This window comes from Epinephelus fuscoguttatus, linkage group LG10, assembly GCF_011397635.1.
Source record: "Epinephelus fuscoguttatus linkage group LG10, E.fuscoguttatus.final_Chr_v1".
NCBI classification, from domain to species: Eukaryota; Metazoa; Chordata; class Actinopteri; order Perciformes; family Serranidae; genus Epinephelus; species Epinephelus fuscoguttatus.
The window spans coordinates 18,938,730-18,951,456 of NC_064761.1; the positions used below are offsets into that span (position 1 = coordinate 18,938,730).

A 12,727-nucleotide genomic window follows, 5' to 3' on the forward strand; every position below is an offset into this window, starting at 1 on the left:
ACCACGGCGGTCCAGCGCAGTGCCTGCATCACTGCCAAACCGCCAATCCATTTCACGCTCCATTCTACCCTCACTCATGAACCTGAGATACTTGAACTCCCTTGCTTGGGGCAGTAACTCTCCCCCAACCCGGAGAGGGCAATCCACCATTTTCCAGCAGAGAACCATGGCCTCAGATTTGGAGGTGATGACTCTCATCCCAACACTTCGCACTTGGCTGCAAACTGCCCCATTGCATGCTGGAGGTCACGGTGTGATGAAACCAACGGAACCGCAAAAAGTAGATGATGTGGTTCAGGACCCCTTCCTCTCCGCGGCTGCACCTCGAAATCCTGTCCATGAAAATCACAAACAGTATCGGTGACAAGGGAGAACCCCCTTGAATGCGTTTGACTTTACGCTGAGAATGCAAATGCAGCTCTGGTTATACAGGGACAAGATATCTCATACTATCTTAAAGTATGACTAATACTAATAGCAGTAGTAGCAGGGATCAGGCAGGACAACAGCAGCAGCACAACCACAATCCAGGTGCAACCCCGATCTGTGAGAACCTCCAAGAGGAGAAAGCAGAAGGGTAAGAAGCCAAGTTAGTAATATGCATAAATGGGACATGAATATTTGTAAATGAAGAGAGAAACAGAGGAGAAGACAGGAGCTCAGTGTATCTTAGGAAGTCCCCTGGCAGACTAGGCCTTTATCAGCCTCACTAGGGGCTGGTTCAATGCAAGCCTGAGCCAGCCCTGACTAATTACTGACACTGAAAACTCTGTGGAAATATAATTTGGTTGTTCCGGTGATTTTTTGGCAGATAGAGTTTATAAAATGCTTTGCCTAGTCATGAATCAGATCAGTGTTCGGGTCTTGAATTGTCTTTTACTGATCACATTTATAAGATTTATGAAATCCACATATTGTTTTAAAGTTCTTCATAAATCTGATTTGATATGACATGTTATATACAGTAACAAATGAGCACTGACACACACATGCACATATAAACATTGTGTGGAATATAGTAATCACCCAAAAGATGGTATAAAATGCCATTATTAATTATAAGGTTTTGGCAGTTTTATAGTGGAGTTTTGTGAATGTGAAACTTTGCTAATTGGTGAAAAGACGACAAGAAAACCAGAGAGCACTTAACCCACTTACTTCTTTATATTAAAGCTTCACAACTCTCCTTATAAAACTGTAGAAAATCACTGTTGCGTGACACGTAGGAGCTGCACTTCATCTTGTTAATTCATACAGGCCTTGGTTTTGAGTCACCACTGATTTAAAAGAGACTATATTTGCATAAATATGAGGTGAGCATAGGAGAGCAGGGCATGCTCAAATGTAGTGGAAGAGCGATGGGAGCAGCTCTTGTGCACTAATCGTGCTGCTCAGTGGCCTGTTACAGCGATGCAGCTGGCTGCTGCTATGTGCTGCAGGGAGGCAGCAGGGAACATCAGATCTCTGTCTTACATGCAAACAACCCTCGTGTTCATTTAGAAAGACACTTTTCAGCTGGTCCGAGGCAGTTTGCAGCACAGCTGGATGGACTGGGCAGGATGGAGCTGAACCTCCAGGCCTCTGCCTTAACACAAAGGGTATTAATCACCTCTGGCAGCACCAGCATGCACACACAGATGGGTCGGCTTGGAGAAGATTTCTCTCCTTTTTCAGGTCAAGCAGCGGCTGAATCAAACTCATAGTGTCTTCTTCATGTTCACTGTGGCAGGAGGCACAGAAAGACAAACACCAGTATGATGTGGCAAACAAGGCATCATCAGCACTGGAAATAAAGCCTACAGCCAGTGATTACATTTTTAAAGAGGCTGTTTTGCAATTAATGTGATTGTCTGACTTTAATTTTTTATGCAAGAAGATGTTCTTCAGTCAAAAGATTATGCAAATTTCCACAGCACCAAGTGATTTTGTCTTCATGTGTATTCCTGTCTAAATCATTCATCACATGTTGGAAGCTCTGACATCCAAGTTGTAAGTGGGCAGTTGAGGAGCAGCAAAGAGTAGCAAAATATTTTTCTTTGTGTATTGATGATCTCCTTCTGGAGTTTCATAGCTCATACATGCAATCTTCTTAACTCTGGAATGTCAGACCAACACATAAAAATCAGCTGCAGAGGGTGATTCAGGCCCCAATTACTTCAGGTCAGTCAGTCAGAGGAACACGTCAGTGTGATCAGCAGGAAAGCGCAGAGAGCCAGTAAAGACTTATTAAGGTGATAGTTCAAGGTTAATATCCATTCAGGCCAGCTGGAGCTGTGGAGGCTGTAAATGCACCACAACACACATTAGCCACCTGCTGATAATCGCTTATTAAAAATCACTGACGAAAAACTAATTCAGGACCAGTGGTAGAAAGTAATTAAGTATATTTGCTCAAGTACAATTTTGAAGTCCTTCACTTCCATTTTCTTCTGCTTAACACTTCTACTCCACTACATTTCAGAGGAAACTGTTACATTTTTTACTCCATTACATTTCAAATCAAATCAGACTTCATTCAAATACCACCTTTCATACAATCATGAAGCCCAAAGTGCTTCACACCTCAGGATTAGAACAGCACAGAAAAAGTTATAGATAAATAACTAGGCATTACAACAATAAACAATAAAATGTTTGAAATAAATAACATTTAAAAGAACAAATAAACACAAGGGCCCAGGAGACATTTGTATGTAGGGTCTATGTGTGTAGTAAATGGACTGAAAAATGGGACTGACCATGGGTTCCATAATGGCCCCATGCCAGTTGGCCACATGAATGGGTTTACCTGTGGTAGTGGGGTTATGCTAGGGCTACCTGGGTACCAGGTGGGTATGGGCCCAAAATGGGCATCTTATCTGGGGCCCGTGGGTAAACCCACCTTTATGGGCAACTGACATGGGGCCATTATGGAACCTATGGTCAGTCCCATATAGGGCCCATTTTTCAGCCCATTTACTACACACATAGGCTCCACATACAAATGTTGGGGGGGAATGTTTGCAGATTCAGATTATTAATACAAAACATAATCAAAAATAAATTAGGATTTATTAGCCTACTGAGAATAAAGATAAGACTTAATTGATCCCTAGGTGAAATTCACAAACTACCTGACAGTGTACATCATAAAAAATAGCTTCACCTTTAACAGCTGTAACATTAAAGTAATGCACATATTAATGTATCAATAATTATAATTAAATGTACAGAATATATTTGATGCTAATACTTTGTACCTTAACTTGAATACAATTTTAATGCAGGACTTTTGCCTGTAGCAATATTTCTACACTGTGGTATTGTTACTTTTGCCCAATTAAAGGAGCCAGTTGCGCAAAACACCTTAATTTGTCATTTTATGACACCTGAAACTTAATTTTTCCTAAGATGAGGGATTTACTAATGGATGTTGCATGTAATCCCTGAGAAGGTTTCCTTTGTCAGGTAAAAATGGTTAGGCATTTACTGCATTGAAAACATTGACAGTGGTAAAATACAACAGTCCATGATAACCATTTGTTTGCTTGCATTCAAGTTTGTGATACCTTAGTCTTTTGTGCAATAGTGTGACTTACTTTAAGGAATTCCTTGAGTATAAGACCATGATAAGGAGAAAACCTTAAACACCGTAAACATTTTAAGGAGACCTGAGGGAGGAGACGTGTTTTGGGCAACTGATTTTTTCTTGAGAAAGCCTCAACATGGACTTGTCAAACATACAGCCTGTGGGCCAGAACCAGCCAGCCAAAGGGTCCGATCCGGCCCACTAGATGACTGGACTAAGAGGTGCCAGGTTTCAGGAGCAAGTTAAACATGCCGACTTCATGTAAAATTCTGCTTCAGAGGCTTTTCCACCCGGACCAGAATAAAGTTATCTGATATAACAATGAATGCATACTGTGACCATGTTTAAAGATATTAAACATTGTGCAAAATAAAAAGTAAAAAGTAGTAGTAAAAGGATGGACGTCTACAAAAATAATTCTTTACACCAAAAAGGGAAAATGTTGGAGCTGATGTTAACGATGGTTTTATTGGTGTGACCCATATGAGATCAAATTGGGCTGTACATGGCCAATGAAATAAAATGAGTTGCCTTGAGGTGTTTTGTGCCACTGGCCCTTGAGTACTTTATTCACCACCAACGTCAACGTGACCTTAAAATACCTAAAACAGTTAAAGGTAAGGGGGCCAGCTCATCAACAATAAATAAAGTAAAACTATGGTGTAATCAACATCACGTTTTAAACTTCTCCAGGGCCAAAAACATCTGACCAGTAGGGGGCAGCAACGCGCATGCGCTACCTTCACTCTGCCACAACTTGGTGAAGAAGGCACGCTATCGTCATGCGGTTACGTAATCATACAGCGACCAACGATGTGACACACGAGGATGTTTTACTCTACGTTCAAATAGAGGATTTCAGCTATTATTTTGTCAAATAAAGAAGAAAGAGCGACTCACCTAGCCGCAGAGGACGAGATAAACCAAACATGGCGGACTTTTCGTCGCTGGGTCTCTCAGACTGGCTGGTTAAACAGTGTAAACAGCTGGGCATCAACAAACCCACTCCTGTGCAGGAGAACTGTATGCCAGCTATACTAGAAGGTAAGACAGCTTCTACTCAGTCTTAAGGGTAGAAACATATCACCAGGCTATCTAACGTTACCTATAATGTAAACCTCTTCTTGTGAACGGCAGAATGAGCAGTCTGTAAAGTTAATTATACAGATACGGTACAGGTATTCATAGCAAATGTAACTTAGTGTTCTTTAAGAAAGGTTAACACTTGGAAAAAGACTAATACTCTAAATTAGCATTAGTATTGTATAGTTCTTCTGTTATATATATATTTTTTTATAACTGATTACCATGTTTCCACAGATTCAGAGATCTGGGACCAGGCTGCTTTTCTCCCATGACTTTTCTTCAAAATACACATTCTTGGTTGTCATCAAAAATATGTCCCATCTGACTGCTGCCGAATTTGCCAGAATAAGCTGTAGATCAGAAAATGTGAAAGTAGTGATCTTGAAAGTGTGCGAGTTTGTAGTCAAGCAAAGACACAACAAATTATGTGATTTATTTTATGGAGATTGGGTTGGGCCCCATGATGAGGAATGTATTGTAATTCTTTAAGAGAAACCCTCCAAAGTCACCACATGGTACAGTCAGTTAAGTTCAGAGCAGGTGAATAAAGGTGTTCTGTGTTTTTCCCTGCAGGTCGGGACTGTTTGGGCTGTGCTAAGACCGGAAGTGGAAAGACAGCAGCTTTTGTGCTGCCAGTGCTGCAGAAACTGTCAGAGGATCCATACGGCATCTTCTGCTTGGTGCTCACTCCCACTAGGTCAGTGCCAAATATCTGTCCAACTACTTTAAGTGTTTTATATTCAACAAGATGCAGCCTGACGTATTGTATTCGTTTTAGATTCAAAAGTTCAAAAACACCTTTTTTATATACAGAAGCAACTGGACTAAATCATGTTATTATTCAGTGTAAGATTGTTTGCTGAATGGTTCTTTTTCTTGTTCATTACTGGTCATTTCAGATAATTTCATTTCCAGGTATTCCCAAAAAAGAAGAGTAAATGTTTCAAGATCTAAAACATGGGTGTCAGTCCTTCAAAATAAAAGACTCTTTGTCTCAAACTGAACAATCAAAATATAAAAGTCTTGGAATGTTAGATCCAGGCATCAGATCCTAAATAATGTTTCTGAGATATGAAGAGAAAGAGATGTAAAGAGTCTTATTCAAAACCACCGAATCTACATTTAGGATTTATGTCGATACCTTTAATTTACCCCCCAAAAAACCCTCAAAAACCTTGATTCAGAATTTAATTTCTTCCATATTAATATTTGTATGTAGAAGGCAATCAAATTTGGGTTAAGAAACTAAAGAGAAGTAACTGGCAATATTTCTGAGAGTTGATGGTCAGAAAACTCACATAAAGCATCAAGCTATTCAATGTTTTTAGTTTCCTACCATACCAGTCAGGGTTTCAACTCGAGGGGTTGTCATTTCAGCTCACTAGGACAAACAGAGTTGAAAACATTTTTCAAATAAATCTGTTTCTGTCGCAAAAGTAATGCACTTGTCATTGACACTTTAGCTAAGATGAAAAGCACTGCGTGTAGTATGTTCCAGTATTTCCAGCTGATAATATTGTACATGTGATGCCATGCAGGGAGCTGGCCTATCAGATTGCAGAGCAGTTTCGAGTCTTGGGGAAGCCGTTGGGTCTAAAAGACTGCATCATCGTTGGTGGAATGGGTAATTATTAGATTATTATGAAAGTCTGCTGGAGTTTTAAAGCTGTGATGATACACTGCTGCTGCAGGAACCTAAACAAAACACTGCTGCCAGTTACCGTTTAATTCTGTCTGAACCTCTCCTCTGTGCTGACATTGTCACTGCTGTGTTACTAACAGACATGGTGAGCCAGGCCCTGGAGCTGTCCAACCAACCACATGTGGTCGTAGCGACGCCAGGCCGGCTGGCTGATCACATCCGCAGCTCCAACACCTTCAGCATGAGCAAGATCCAGTTTCTGGTGAGTTCAGGAAGGACCACAAACCGAGACTTGGACAAGGTTTCGGCGCTCTGTCTCTGCTGCAGCTCTCATATTCTTAAAGGGACAGTTTGGATCTGTTGAAGTGGGGTTGTATGAGGTACTTATCCAGAGTCAGTTTATAACATACAGCAAATATCAGTCCACACGTCACCAGTTTCGAGTGAAATCCTTTGTTAAAATCAATTTTATTAATGTCTGAAATGTTAGATCTGTGTATGAGGAGACTATGTAAGTATAGTGAAGGTTAAAGAATAATAAGGTCAGGTTCGGACATTTGAAGGCACGTCTTCACATGGCATCATCTTTTGTGTGTTTGTCAGATTATGGACGAGGCGGACCGGCTGTTGGAGCAGGGCTGCACTGACTTCACCAAAGACCTGGAGACGATCTTGGGGATTTTACCGGCTAAACGGCAGACACTGCTGTTCAGCGCCACACTCACTGACACTCTGCACGAGCTGAAAAACATCGCCATGAACAAACCTTTCTTCTGGGAGAGCATGTCAGAGTGAGTAACCTGCTGCCGTCTAAAGGCTGTTTGTGGAAATAATTAGAAAAATCCACAGTCAGGGAGAAGACAGAAAGACGTTACAGGTGTTTAAAACCTTGTTTACAGAGGTAATTTTCTAGGTAATAAATTAGTTATTTCAGGTCCTTTTATTAAAATAAAAGATAACACTGAGGGTCACAGTTGCTTTAGCTTCTGTGCCTCATTTCAGATGCATTGTGTGCAAGAAATCTTGTGTGTTATTTATAAAACAGGAGCACCAGCCTGGAAGATTAGTTTGCTTGTCATCTGATCTGAGGTGCAACTGATCACTGAAGCATATCTCTCCCACAAATGCCTTTGGATGCAAGGCAGAGTTGTGCAAATAATGGGAGTGAAGTGTGGCTGACTGAGCATTCTGCTAGATTTACTGATGCTCAGATATGTGCAGGGAGCAGCTACAAACTCATGCAGGTGTGTTCGGTGTGAAGCAGAAAGTGTACCACCAGTGACGGCAAACTCAAAGTGGGTGCAGAACAAAACATTATCACCGCTTGACTTCATTGTTCTCAGTTACAGTGTGGGCAGAAAAATGAGTTGCGTCTAATTTCCTTCAGGCTGAACATGACTGCAGCACTCAGGCTTTTGAACGCTGTGCCGTCGAGCAGATTTTCTCTCACTCTCTGCAGCTGAATATGAAAGCATTCTGATCTGATCATAACAATGACATTTAAATTCTCCTTGTGCAGAATTCTTGTGAACCCTGGCCTGAATCCATACCAGCTTTAGAGCTGCTGTTCTGTAGAACAACCTCCGACTTCTCTGCCAACAGATAATGAATCTATCTGTGTCTAACTAACTACAGGGAACAGTGACATATGACATCATTGTTGTTAACAGGACTCGAACCGTGGAAGAGCTGGACCAGAGGTACATCCTCACTCCAGAGAAAGTGAAGGACGCTTACCTCGTCCATCTGATCCAGAAGTTTACTGACGAACATGACGACTGGTCCATCATCATCTTCACCAACACGTGCAAGTAAGAAGCACAGAAGTAATTAAAATACCTTATAGATCACATGCCTGACACAATCTTAATCCTAATGCAATAGAAGAAGAAGAAGTACTTCATTAATCCCAGAGGGGTATTTCATTTTTTTCACTCTGTTGTCATATACACTCAGGCCCGAAATACATACAAGCGCAAACGGGACCTGTACATGCATTACATGGAGAGATGTCAGAGTGAGGGGGCTGCCTTGGACAGGCACCCCAAGCATTTGAAGGTTCAGTGCCTTAGTCAATGGCACCTCGGCAGTGCGAACTGGCATCTCTCCACTCACCAGTCTACTCTCAATACTTGGGTCTGTATGGGGACTTGAACTGGTGACCCAAACCACATTCCTGTGGGCTGAGCTACTGCCGCCCATAGATGAACTGCCCAACATGGGGCTCCAACCCACAACCCTGAAATTAAGTCTCATGCTCTACCAACTGAGGTAGCTAGGTGACAAATGCAGGGTTTTCTCAAAGAAACCTTGTAGCCCTTTTGAAGCTTGAAGTTTTGCCAGTATGGTGTTGCTTCAACTCCATGATTTTTAAGGATGTAGTTTTGGCGAATTGGGTTGTGATTTTTAGTGTAATACATACGTTTTTGTCTTTCATTAGTAAATGGGCGGCTGCAGGCTACAAAATTAGCACCATCCACTAACCAAATGTTGGTAATGTATGCAAGTGGCTGGTAGATTTGCTTCACTCACCAGCCAAAGATTTGTGGTAATCTATTGAGGTGTTGGTTAGGTTTGAACTCTGACTAGCCATTTTGTCAAATTTAAAGGTGAACTACTGGGGTGTGCCATATCATCTAGTTAACAATAATATCGCAATATTTTTTAACATAATATGAAAAATTCATATTGTGATACTCGTGACATTGACATCATACTGTTACCCAAGCATGGCTGAAAGCAAAATTATTACAGACTCTGTGGTGGTCCAAAAAAGAGGAACAGCATCAGTAGTGTGGATTAAACTGTGGTGGCGGTTGTTTAGGCATCATTTTTGTTTGAATATTTGAAGGCAAACTGTTGACGTGTAAAGTACACCACCTATTTTGTTGCAGTTCTATTTTCTTAAAATGAATACCCCTGAAATATCATGATACTAATTTATCGCCCACCCCTTGTATATTATTCATGATTTGTAAATGCGCTTGCCATCGAAAAGTAAAAATAAAAGCCAACCCCAGATTCACTCTTGTTTGGCATTTCGCCTCAGTATATTTGGAATTTTTCTGTGCTGTTTCTTTTGGATGCCCGTTGCTTACTGTCTGACACCTGGTCGCTACTTTTTTTTATAAAGTCCTGACCTCAGATGAGCACAGATGGGGTACACGTCCATAGACATCCTTAACACAGAAGAGAGTTAACACAGGCAGAGGGCTGAGTCTCTGCAGAAAAATACATTACCACACACTTCTAGTGGGTCATAAGAGATGATTGAGAGGGATAACTTCTGTACAAGTGTATACATTGTTTTTTGGGAAAATCCTCTATAGTGTATCTTTAATTTTGTGCCTTGGGTCGACAGATATTTAGAATAAAACGTGGGGGTTTTTTCTTGTCTATGAAACTTAAGCCTGAGTGCAGTCAGTATCCAGGGGTATGTAACTGTTAGTGTTGATTTGGTGTGGTTCGTATGAAAAGCACATTTATTGCCTAAAATAAGTTTGTTTTTCTTTCTCAGGAACTGTCAGATCCTCACCATGATGCTGCGTGAGTTTAACTTTCCTACCATCTCCCTGCACTCCATGATGAAACAGGTGAGAAATCACAAGCTCTCTTTTTCAGCTCTGAACTGAGTCTGTCACTGAGAAAACAGTAAAGGGAGGCCTGCTCTAGGATGTTTTTAGGGTTATAAGGGAGTCTGTATCAGAATCTGTTTTACTGGTCCATTTAGTTTGCACATACAAAGAATTTTAATGCTTCAAGTGACAAAAAGGTGAGACTCTGTCTTTCCTCCAAAATGATTTTGTTTCCCTTATCGCCCATCCTCAGAGCTCTTCAACAAGCTCACGTCGGACGTGGAAATTACATTCGTCTCATTAAAGCCGTTGTGATCATGTAGGAACTGTCAGTGTAAGGGATTAACGCAGATTAAAGAAAGTGAAAGGGGGCCAGCCGAATGAACACCTGCTCTTTATCTTCTCCAGAAACAACGATTTGCAAACCTCGCCAAGTTCAAGGCCAGCGTCTTCAAAATCCTGATTGCGACAGACGTGGCTGCCAGGTAAGAAGCTCCGCTGAGCCGCTGCGTGTCTCAGGCATGATGGCAGCCATTTTTACACCTTTTAAAAGTTTAACATTTGTAAATTCTTCCCTGAGTTGCCACACAGTTTCAGACTTAGAGATTCAGCTGTAGACAGTCTGAAATCACCTTGTTCTGATATCCTTCTTGTTCTTTCTGAATTGCAGAGGTTTGGATATTCCAACAGTCCAGGTCGTCATCAACCACAACACCCCCGGCCTTCCCAAGATCTACATCCACAGGGTCGGACGAACAGCAAGAGCAGGTAACCTTTGATAACTTCCTAGAAGATTTTAACTTCCCTCGTTAAGTGAAAAGATCAGAAACGCTAACATCAGTGACTCACTCTGGTTTCATTTCACATCCAAAATAAATGCAGCTTATACATGACAAGGTTTTCCTCCTCTGCAGGGAGGAACGGAGTGTCTATCACACTGGTGACGCAGTACGACATCCACCTGGTGCACTCCATTGAAGGACAGATTCGTAAGTTAGTTGGTTATGAGACTGAATTAAAATCTGGGGTAAAACTTGTAGCAAATCCAGTGTTCACTCACACAGGATAGAGAAGTCCTTATGGTCAGGTACTACGTTTACCAGCACTTGTCAGCTGTGACTTTTTATACAGATGCTCCCTTTCCATTTCTTGGTGCTTTTTCTGACCGTGAGCTACGTTAACATGTTCGCTTCTAAAGCATCAATATGACTAGTAGCTCCTCTTATGTAAATGTGATAGTCTTTATTAGTCTTTGATCTTTATTAAATAAACTGAAAAGGAAAACCATAGACAGTGTAGACTGATAAGAATACAGTTTCATAGCATTTACCACTTACCGGTAACCCAAAGAAGCTGTAAATACCAGGTCCTGGTGTGTGTTGTAAACCTCCAGTGTGTGTACATGTGTGTGGTGTATCTCCAGAGACTAAGCTGAAGGAATATCCTGTGGAGGAGAAAGACGTCCTGAAGATCCTCACCCAGGTCAACGTGACCAGACGGGAGTGTGAAATAGTACGAACGCCTCTTTTCTTTATTTTCAGTCATATCATGGTAGTTTAGTGTGTGATAGTTCGTGATAACTGGGTCTGTCAAGTGTTCTGGGTTATATTCCTGATGGATTTGTTAGAGGCAGTACCTGAATAACATTCTCATTTCTTTGACTTAATGAGTGTGTAAGTCTTCAGTCATGGCTGTGTGTATATTAGACATGGATTTTCTCACTGAAATGACTCGTATTGACTTGATGATAAACTCTTTTCTGTGTCGTAGAAACTCGAGTCGACAGACTTCGATGAGAAAAAGGAGATCAACAAGAGGAAACAGCTGATCTTGGAGGGGAAGGTACGTTCCTTTCTTTTTGTTAACAGCCATTCAACGTTGCTTTTGTTTCACCAGAGCCAACACATTTTAGTAACGTCAGGTTTTCCTGTACATTTATGTAAAGGTTTTGGATAGCATGTGGTGGTAATCATAGGTGAAATGGAGAAAGTAATAATTTACCAGACTACTTCATCTGAACATGCAAAAAGTGATGCTTACAGGAAATTGACTTCAACTCAAATGGTAAATGAAAGGAGCAGCATGTAAGATTTAAGGAGATTTGGTGGCATCTAGCAGTGACGACTGCAGATTTCAACCCGTTGTAACTTCTCCAGGTTAAAATTCCTTTGTTGAGGAGGTTTTGACTGGGTGCCAAATTATCCAAAGATGTCTCTCCACCTCCAAAACAAAGAGAGGAGAGGATTTAAACCAGTAAAAAAAGAACAAAAAAACACCAAATAAAGCAGTTTCATGTTGAAAACAATCAGTGATTTCCGGTGCTGCTCATCACAGAGGGGCTTCTAACTATGACAGTCAATAGGAAAACAGGATTTGCCCTATCTGGAGCCAGTGTTTCGTTTGTCCGTTCTGGCCTTCTTTAGCATGGCGGTGCAACATGGTGATCTCTGTGGATATGATTTACTCTTTTCAGGTGATGATACACTAAAGGAAACACTCCATTTCTGCCATTTATCCCCCTGACTACGACACACTGAGTCTTAAAGTTGATTGTTGATTTGTGATCAAACTGCTGTTTCAGGATCCAGACCTGGAGGCTAAGAGGAAGGCTGAGCTGGAGAAGATCCGGAGCAAGAAGAAGAAGTTCAAACAGAAAATCGAGGAGAGCATTCAGAAACAGAAACATGGACAGCTGAAAAAGAAACTGGCAAAGAGAAAACAGATGAGAAAGAAAAAGGCGGCACAGGAAACGGCGTGAAAACTGCCGTGACCCATGTATATACTCAAAGATTTATGACTGTACAATAATGTTTTCATATGTGAGCAAATAAATTTGAACCTTTCTGAATTCCATAC

The 12,727-nt window shown here is 41.2% G+C and overlaps 2 protein-coding genes across 2 annotated transcripts in view; one reads left to right on the top strand and one right to left on the bottom strand.

Moving 5' to 3' along the window:
• LOC125896213 (homer protein homolog 3-like) overlaps nucleotides 1-233 on the bottom strand; it is a 77,350-nt gene extending 77,117 nt beyond the window's left edge. The window contains 1 exon segment of the mRNA XM_049588607.1: nucleotides 214-233. Coding sequence (XP_049444564.1) covers nucleotides 214-233 — 20 coding nt within the window.
• Nucleotides 234-4,365: 4,132 nt separating this feature from the next.
• ddx49 (DEAD (Asp-Glu-Ala-Asp) box polypeptide 49) lies at nucleotides 4,366-12,724 on the top strand. Its single transcript, XM_049587328.1, has 13 exons — nucleotides 4,366-4,612; nucleotides 5,228-5,351; nucleotides 6,193-6,278; nucleotides 6,437-6,558; nucleotides 6,900-7,087; nucleotides 7,967-8,107; nucleotides 9,814-9,889; nucleotides 10,280-10,356; nucleotides 10,542-10,639; nucleotides 10,786-10,860; nucleotides 11,295-11,383; nucleotides 11,642-11,713; nucleotides 12,453-12,724. The coding sequence occupies exons 1-13, from the start codon at nucleotides 4,498-4,500 to the stop codon at nucleotides 12,627-12,629; spliced, it is 1,440 nt and encodes a 479-aa protein (XP_049443285.1). The 5' UTR covers nucleotides 4,366-4,497; the 3' UTR covers nucleotides 12,630-12,724.
• Nucleotides 12,725-12,727: the final 3 nt, after the last annotated feature.